At 32.3% G+C, this 8,623-nt stretch overlaps 1 protein-coding gene across 1 annotated transcript; it reads right to left on the reverse strand.

Annotated features, from left to right (window-relative positions):
• Window positions 1-5,017: 5,017 nt before the first annotated feature.
• LOC149152855 (vacuolar cation/proton exchanger 1a-like) lies at window positions 5,018-8,333 on the reverse strand. The gene is made up of 12 exons (XM_089437879.1): window positions 7,865-8,333; window positions 7,717-7,784; window positions 7,562-7,590; window positions 7,230-7,426; window positions 6,895-7,104; window positions 6,677-6,799; window positions 6,468-6,584; window positions 6,209-6,262; window positions 5,975-6,091; window positions 5,643-5,739; window positions 5,458-5,543; window positions 5,018-5,306 (listed from the first exon to the last, which is right to left on the reverse strand). Exons 1-12 carry the CDS (start codon window positions 8,132-8,134, stop codon window positions 5,301-5,303), a joined length of 1,374 nt encoding a protein of 457 aa, XP_089294005.1. The 5' UTR covers window positions 8,135-8,333; the 3' UTR covers window positions 5,018-5,300.
• Window positions 8,334-8,623: the final 290 nt, after the last annotated feature.

The raw sequence follows: 8,623 nt of genomic DNA on the forward strand, positions 1-8,623 counted from the left end.
TTTAAAATTATTCCCTTGGGTTCATAATCCCTTGGGGTTTTAGTATTAATCCATTGGGTTTATGTTTCCCTTGGGTTCATAATAACAATCCCTTGGGTTTATTATTAACTTGCGTTTATAATATTAATGATGGTCAACCATCGTCATCCATAACCAACGACAGTCAACTATGGTCAATCATGGTCGGATCGTGCATTATGACAAAAATTATCTCCACTTAGGGTTTATATAGCTTGGGTTTATAATATTAGTCCCTTAGGGTTAATATTATTCCCTTAGGTTCATAATCCCTTGGGGTTTTAATATTAATCCCTTGGGTTTATTGTTCCTTTGGGTTTATAATATCAATTGCTTGGGTTTATTATTCCCGGTCAACCATGGTTTATTATGATGTCAACCATGGTCCAACATGGAATTGTGATAAGGATTGTCTCAATATGAAAATCAACGATGGTCAATCATGTTTATTTTAGTGTTTACATTATTTTTCTTGGGGTTTATATATGTTGGGTTTATAATATTAGTCCCTTGGGTTTAATTTTACTCATTCCCCGGTCAACCATGGTTTATTATGATGTCAACCATGGTCCAACATGGAATTGTGATAAGGATTGTCTCAATATGAAAATCAACGATGGTCAATCATGTTTATTTTAGTGTTTATATTATTTTTCTTAGGGTTTATATATGTTGGGTTTATAATATTAGTCCCTTGGGTTTAATTTTACTCCCTTGGGTTCATAATCCCTTGGGGTTTTAGTATTAATCCCTTGGGTTTATTATTCCTTTAGGTTTATAATATCAATCCCTTGGGCTTATTATTCCCTTAGGTTTATAATATCAATCATGGTCAACCATTGTCAATCATAGCCAACTATGGTCAACCATGGTTGAATGTCACATTGTCATAAGGATTGTCTCGGCATGAAAATAAACCATGATCAACCATGGTCCAACGTCGCATTGTGACAAAGATTGTATCGATATCAAAATTAACAATGGTCAACCATGGTCCAACATGGAAATGTGATAAGGATTGTCTCAATATGAAAATCAACTATGGTCAATCATGGTTGCTTTAGTGTTTATAATATTTATCTTAGAGTTTATATATGTTGGGTCTATAATATTAGTCCATTGGGTTTAATATTGTTCCCTTGGGGTTTTAGTATTAATCCCTTGGATTTCTAATATCAATCTATTAGGTCTATAATATTAATCATGGTAAACCATGGTCAATCATAGGTAACCATGTTCAACCATGGTCAAACCACATCGATATGGAAATCAACCATGGTCCAACATTTTTTTCTCACAAAGATTGTCTTGATATGAAAATCAATCATGGTCAACCATGGTTGACCATGGTCCAACATTGCATTGTGATAAGGATTGTCTCTATATTTAAATCAATCATGGTCAACCATGGTCAACATTGTTTATTTTAGGGTTTATAATATTCATGTTAGGATTTATATACCTGGGGTTTATAATTTTTATACCTTAGGTTTATTATTCCCTTGGGTTTATAATATCAATCCATTGGGTTTATTGATGTAAGCATTTATATTCCTAGGGTTTAATATTATTCAACAATGGTCAACCATGTTCAAGCATGGTCAACCATGGTTCAATGTCGCATTCTGACAAGGATTTTCTTAATATGAAAAGCAACTATGCTCAACCATGTTTCTCTCAGTGTTTTTAATATTTATCTTAGGGTTTTTATACCTTGGGTTTATAATATTAGACCCTTGGGTTTAATATTATTCCCTTCGGTTCAAAATCCCTTGGGGTTTTAGTATTAATCCCTTGGGTTTATTGTTCCTTCTGGTTTATAATATCAAACGCTTGGGTTTATTATTCCCCTATCAACCATGATTGACTATGATATCAACCAAACATGGAATTGTGATAAGGAATGTCTTAATATTAAAATCAACGATGGTCAATCATGTTTATTTTAGTTTTTATAATATTTATCTTAGGGTTTATATACGTTCAATTTATAATATTAGTCCCTTGGGTTTAATATTATTCCCTTGGGTTCATAATCCCTTGGGATTTTAGTATTAATCCCTTGGGATTATAATATCAATCCATTGGGTTTATAATATTAATCATTATCAACCATGGTCAATAATAACCAACCATGTTCAACCATGGTCAAACAAGGTTGGATATGGAAATCAAGCATGGTCAACCATGGTCTAACATTGCGTTCGACAATGATTGTCTCGATCTGAAAGTCAATCATGGTCAACCATGGTTGACCATGGGCCAATGTTGCATATTTGTGACAAGGATTGTCTCTATATGGAAATCAACATAGTCAACCACAGTCAACCATGTTTATTTTATGGTTTATAATATTGGTGTTAGGGTTTATATACCTTGGGTTTATAATTGTTATCCCTTAGGTTTATTATTCCCTTAGGTTTATAATACAAATCCCTTGCGTTTATTGATCTAAGGGTTCATATTCCTAGGGTTTAATTATATTCAACAATCGTTAACCATAATGAACCATGGTCAACCATGGTCCAATGTCGCGTTGTGACAAGGATTGTCTCAATATGAAAATCAACCATGCTCAACCATGTTTATTTTAGTATTTTAATACTTATCTTAGGGTTTTATACCTTGGGTTTATAATATTAGTCCCTTGGGTTTAATATTATTCCCATAGGTTCATAATCCCTTGGGGTTTTAGTATTAATCCCTTGGGTTTATTATTCCTTTGGGTTTATAATATCAATTAGTTGGGTTTATTATCCCCTTAGGTTTATAATATCAATCATGGTCAACCATTGTCAACTATGGTCAATCATGGGGTTTTAATATTAATCCGTTGGGTTTATCTTTCCCTTCGGTTGATAATGTCAATCCCTTGGGTTTATAATATCAATCATGGTCAAACATGGTCAACCATGGTTTGATGTCGCAATGTGACAAAAAATGTCTCCATATAAAAATCATGGACAATCTTTGTTAACCATGGTCAACCATGTGTTATAGAATCAAACATGTTCAACCATGGTCAATCGTGGTCAACCATGGTCAATCTTGGGTTTTTAGTATAAATCCCAATGGTTTGTTATTCCTTTGAGTCAAACATGGTGAATCATAGTCAACCATGGTCAACCATGATCAAATGTCACTTTGTGACAAAGATTGTCTCAATATGAAAATCAACCATGGCAACTGCGGTCAACCATGGTCCAACGTCACATTGTGACAAAGAATTAATTATTATTATTATTATTATTATTATGTAAAGATGAATTAATTATTATTTAATTAATTAATATTATTATTATTATTATTTAATAATATTTAATTAAAAAATATTATTATTGTTTAACCATAATTAAATATTTAACTATTATTTATTAATTTTTATTAGTAAATTATTATTATTATGATTATAAAATAAAATAAAATAAAAATATATATATTTTTTCTAAAAATAATATTAAAATTTATTTTTTTAATAAAATAAGTAATTATTTATTTACATTTTATAAAAAATGAATAATAAATTATTATTATTATTATTGATGATGATGATGATGATGGTTAACGTCCGCTGAGACCAAACATTGGTCTATCGGACCTAAAGAAACAAATTGTTTATTTTGATTTAAGATTTTATTCCTATGCTCAAAAAGCTTGGAGAGAAGCCTCCTGAGCTCACTATAACTTTGACATTGTGAAAGGCTAGGAAGGTCAGTATTGTAACAAAGATTGTGAAACTGAGATCTAATGTGGTTGTACGCGGGGCACTCTAAGAGGAAGTGGTTTTCATCCTCGATGTTCCTATTCTCGCATATATTTATCAATAGTTTGTGTCATAGATAGAAATAAAGCCTTATGAGTATATCAACAACATTTACTAAAATTATTATTATTATTATTATTATTAATTAATGTTATGAAGATTATGTTAATTAATATTACTAATATTATCATGAATTAATATTATTATTATTATTATAATATAGTATTATTACTATAATAATATAATAATAATTTTATTATATAGTATAATATAATATATTATAATAAAATATTATTATTATAATAATATAATATAATTATTATTATAATAATAATATAATATTATTAAAATAATAATATATTATTATAGTAATATAATAATAGTATAATTTTTTTTATAATATTATTATCATTTATTATTATTAATTAATATTACTAATATTATTATTATTTAATATTAATATTAATATTAATATAATAATCATTAATATATAAATATATAAGAATATGATTGTTATTATTTATATAGTTATTAATAATCATAAATAGTTGGTTTTTTAAAAATGCACATAATAATTATTAATGTGGTTGACATAGGTCCTATATCAACCACATAAATGTGGTTGCATATATCGGTCTATATTAACCACATTGGAAAATATGATTGATATATGCTTGATATACACTTATCCGCATATATCAACCATATTGATAAATGTGAATGTGCTCGTTGATAATAATTATCATTAAATAAAACTTCGTCAGATGCATTTATAATTTCCATCCATCATAAATCTGGCCATTAATTATTGAATTTTTGATTCGTTGATAACTTAATTTGTAATGAAAATTGGACTGTTAGCACTAATATTGTGTGGTGGGAGGGCCGAAACCCGAGTGGGACTATTCACATTAACATTGGTTTGCGAATAAGGGTTGAATTGTTATCATTGACATTAAACACCAATGTATATTTTCAATGGGTAGGTTTAGTTACCAAGTAGTTTTCCCATCCATGGAATTTGAAATGGTGATAAGTTCAAGTACGGTATATAAATTGCATTTCAAAATTTATAAAAGTTATGGTTGGGGCTGATTCTCAATAGTTTTGAGGCCTTTCCTCTTTCATTTATATATATATATATATATATATATATATATATATAATTGATTGACAAACGGACAAACACATTTGAGACATGAGGCGTTGTTTTGATCCCAAACAGAAACAACAGAACGAACAATATGCCAGCATCTTTATTTTTCCCGAAAAAGGTGAACATCATGGGTTTGTCGGAGCCATGACGGTACAAAGAACAAACTACAAAGTTCTGTGGAGCCATGACTGTACAAAGAACAAACTATAAATCTTGCAACAGCGGTTTTTTAATAAAAAGAATACTTCGGATTGCTTTATTGAAATACTCAGTGTGAAAGGAGAGGATTTCTCATTCCACACGTATGAAAACTATGCCCATTTGCCAGAACCATACGCCAATTTCCTGTCTCCTTATCCGTTTCTAGAACTGTGAAACGCACATTTGCATAATATTAGCGAAAAAATTCAATGTCACAGACGAAATGAGATTTCTATTTCATATTAGGCAATTATGTATTTATTTAAATGAGCAGTGGGTTTCGAAGTGATAAGGACATATTTTGATTGGTAGAACTTGCCTGTTTAGCAGGCATGGGAATTGTTTTTGTCACAACTCTTTTATCCAGGATTGGAGTGTTTACAGCATGATGGTGATGACGATGTCCTGCACACAATGTATTAAATAAATGTATTAGAAATGAAGAAACCCATATTGCAAATCATTTGATTAAGATATTGATAATACCTCAAACCAAATCCCTACCCTTTGTGAGCGGTGTTTGCAACAGAAAGAAGCACGATGCAATGACAAAGTAACAGAGCAGCAGCACTAAACCCTTCATGTAGTTTGAAGTTCCATCCTGTACAAAAATCAATTACATGATATAAATAAAAGCAGAGTGGACATGTATTTAAATGCTATAACAAAAAATAAACATACAGCTATCTTAACCTTTGGATTCTTTACAAATCAGGGGGTTATGATGAATCTAATGAGTCCAGATTTGTCTATTATCACCTATGACAAATGATGAATGAAATAAGTTTCTGGATATCATAACATTGCAATAGGGGGCGAGAGTCCAAAGTTCAAACCTGTAAGATATATGCTGTTATTAGTACAGTGGCAAATAGAGCAACAGTCTCCAGGATATGAAAATCCAAGTCCATGGGTTTTCCCATAATCCAGGCTAGAGCAATCATAAAGGGGATCTGCAAAAACAAGTGATTGATATTCAAAATCTGTTCAATGTCTGTGAGAAATAAAGACATTAATACTCGAATAAACTACCATATACAATTCTTCATTATGCAGATCATGATTCTTACCAGAAACATGGCAATCTGTGTGGCAGAACCCATAGCCACAGCCAAAGATATATCCTGAAACAGAAGAGGACGCATTAAAACCTTCAAATTTCAAAATAATAAGGAAAATATGGAAAAATGATGTTGTGATGTGACACATAAGGAATAATTTACAGGGGTGCTAAGGGTATTTGTTTAATATTAAATCCACCACTAACTCTTTCATGTAAGTTTACCCTTCTCAGGGAAAAATGTTTTACTCTACAAATTTTCTACTCACAAGTTTGTTTTTTAGAGCAAATAATACGGCGCCAGCGTGCTCGGCTGCATTGCCTACGATCGGTAACAGTATTATACTGATAAAGTTCACAGATATTTCCCATGATTCTGCCACGTCCTGATCAAACAGTCAAGCTATTTTGTAAAATGAACAAGTAGAATATAATTTCAGTTAAATTAGCTTAACCTTTGAAAGGAATTAATATTCACCTCAATGGTCTCGACAATGTACTGAGAAAGCAGGGAGATAACAACAGTCAGAGTGCAGAGCCAGACAACAGAACTTATGCAACCTATGGATGGTTCTTCCTCGTCTTCTTCCCCTTCTGTTTCCTGTAGCACAAGGATAATATTTATGTTTGTATTGTGCCAATGGAGCACCAGGACTTGTGCAATGTTATGGTTACAATTTATTAATAAATTTGTACCTGGCCTTCTTGAAACAGTTGCCTGTGTGTCTTTAATTGGAAGAACAAATATGCAGCATAAGCTATCAACATGATGATGCTGCTGACTCTAGACAGCTGTAATGTTGATACGGCTGCTTCACTATATGCCATAGATTGTTGAAGAGCCAAGGGTAGCATGAGACACAGTGAAGCCATCATAAGAAGACTGGAGTTGATTCCAGAAATAACCTGCACACCATTTACCAATAGTACAACACCCATGGTTAGGCCCCCCATGATTGAATAACTTGAGCAGTTTAGACTTGTTTTGGTGGCCTAATAAATCAAAGAAACACTAAAAAAATATCACTTGCCTTGTCAAACCTCTGCTCTTTTTTCATGTTTGCTAATCCACCACAGAAAAGAGATGTACCAAGCACAAGAAGTAAGTTGGAAAGTACAGACCCCAGTAGAGAATACTTGACCACATTGGTCTTTCCATGGTAAAGTGCAAACACTGCAATGAGCATCTCTGTTGCATTTCCACACGTGGCATTGAGCAGCCCTCCAACTGTAGGAGAATTAATTAACAACAGATTTGCATCAGTTACTTCGAAATGCCAAACACTTTCTCAAATATATCAATTAGTCTGATATCTGGTAAACACAAATATGAGTACATAGTCCATATATATAAACATCTCACCTGTTGGTCCAGTGTAGAATGCAATTTGTCTGCAACAATTTACAACAAAATATCAGACTGTAGAACCAACAAGTCACTGCAAATGCAGTACAATGAGTGACTCTAGGACCAGAAATAGGGTATTGATTACATATACCATGCAATTTTTCACTTACTCGGTGACAAAACCTAGACGTTCAGCAAGAGGTGCTAGACCCATCAAACTTATAATGAACACCCAAACCTGCAAACAAAAGGCACTGCACTTGTTGAGATCTAGAGATAGTTTTATATATATGAGAGAGAGAGAGAATTTATACTCACATTTCCTAGTTGAAGTCTGTCTGCTGCAATAGCCAAAGGCACTAGAGGAAACAAGAAGCTTAATTTGGTTCCCAGAATTACTTCATATAGATTACATAAGAGCAATCTCAGCCACTTGTATCTGATTATTAGACAGAGTTGCTTCTGGCTTGCTCGTCTCAGAGATGTAGAAGAGCGATTGTGGGCCGATTCTATGTCTTTCTGCTCGTAGATCTCCTTGCCTGCGGCTTTTGAATCAATTGATGGAATTCCAACCGCTTGGGAAGACATGGTGAGGCTCAAATTTGGACTGAATCAATTATATCTGATCAACGCGTAGAGTGAACAATACAGTTGTTCTACATGAAATCAGAATAATTAACTATTTCTAGATCGCATCACTTGAATATAAGATAAGGCATTAAAGTAGTATAGAATTGAGGTCAAGAAACGAACGACTGTTTCTTCTAGTCTATTATATTGTTGCAGTTCCCAGAGAGAGTATTGAGTGAATCCCAATGATCAGCATGTCCATATATTTATAGGTGCTCGTGAATCGATTCTGTAGTGGATAGTGTTTCTTGATGGTTCTGTGATCTTTATTTTTCAAAGACATCGTGGGATCCAAAGATCATATTTGTGGACACGTGTACTGTTTGTCCATCACACATCGTAATCCAAAGATCTGTCTCTACCCAACATGATTTTTTTTTTCCCTTTTAAACAGAAACCTATTTTCAATCTATGGGGTGTTTATTTTTTAATAATTTAAATTTCTTT

The sequence above is a fragment of the Pinus tabuliformis genome, chromosome 9 (assembly GCF_031772625.1).
Source record: "Pinus tabuliformis cultivar Carrire ecotype Pingquan chromosome 9, CPIR1, whole genome shotgun sequence".
NCBI classification, from domain to species: domain Eukaryota; kingdom Viridiplantae; phylum Streptophyta; class Pinopsida; order Pinales; family Pinaceae; genus Pinus; species Pinus tabuliformis.

What these genes read in the sequence shown, in the direction of transcription:
- LOC149152855 (XM_089437879.1), bottom strand. Translation starts at nt 8,134, where the DNA reads ATGTCTTCCCAAGCGGTTGGAATTCCATCAATTGATTCAAAAGCCGCA. An exon ending in TTGCTCTAAAAAACAAACTT is followed by an intron (nt 6,263 to 6,467) that starts GTGAGTAGAAAA and finishes CTTCTGTTTCAG; the next exon opens with GATATATCTTTGGCTGTGGC. An exon ending in TAACAGCATATATCTTACAG is followed by an intron (nt 5,740 to 5,974) that starts GTTTGAACTTTG and finishes ATTTTTGTACAG; the next exon opens with GATGGAACTTCAAACTACAT.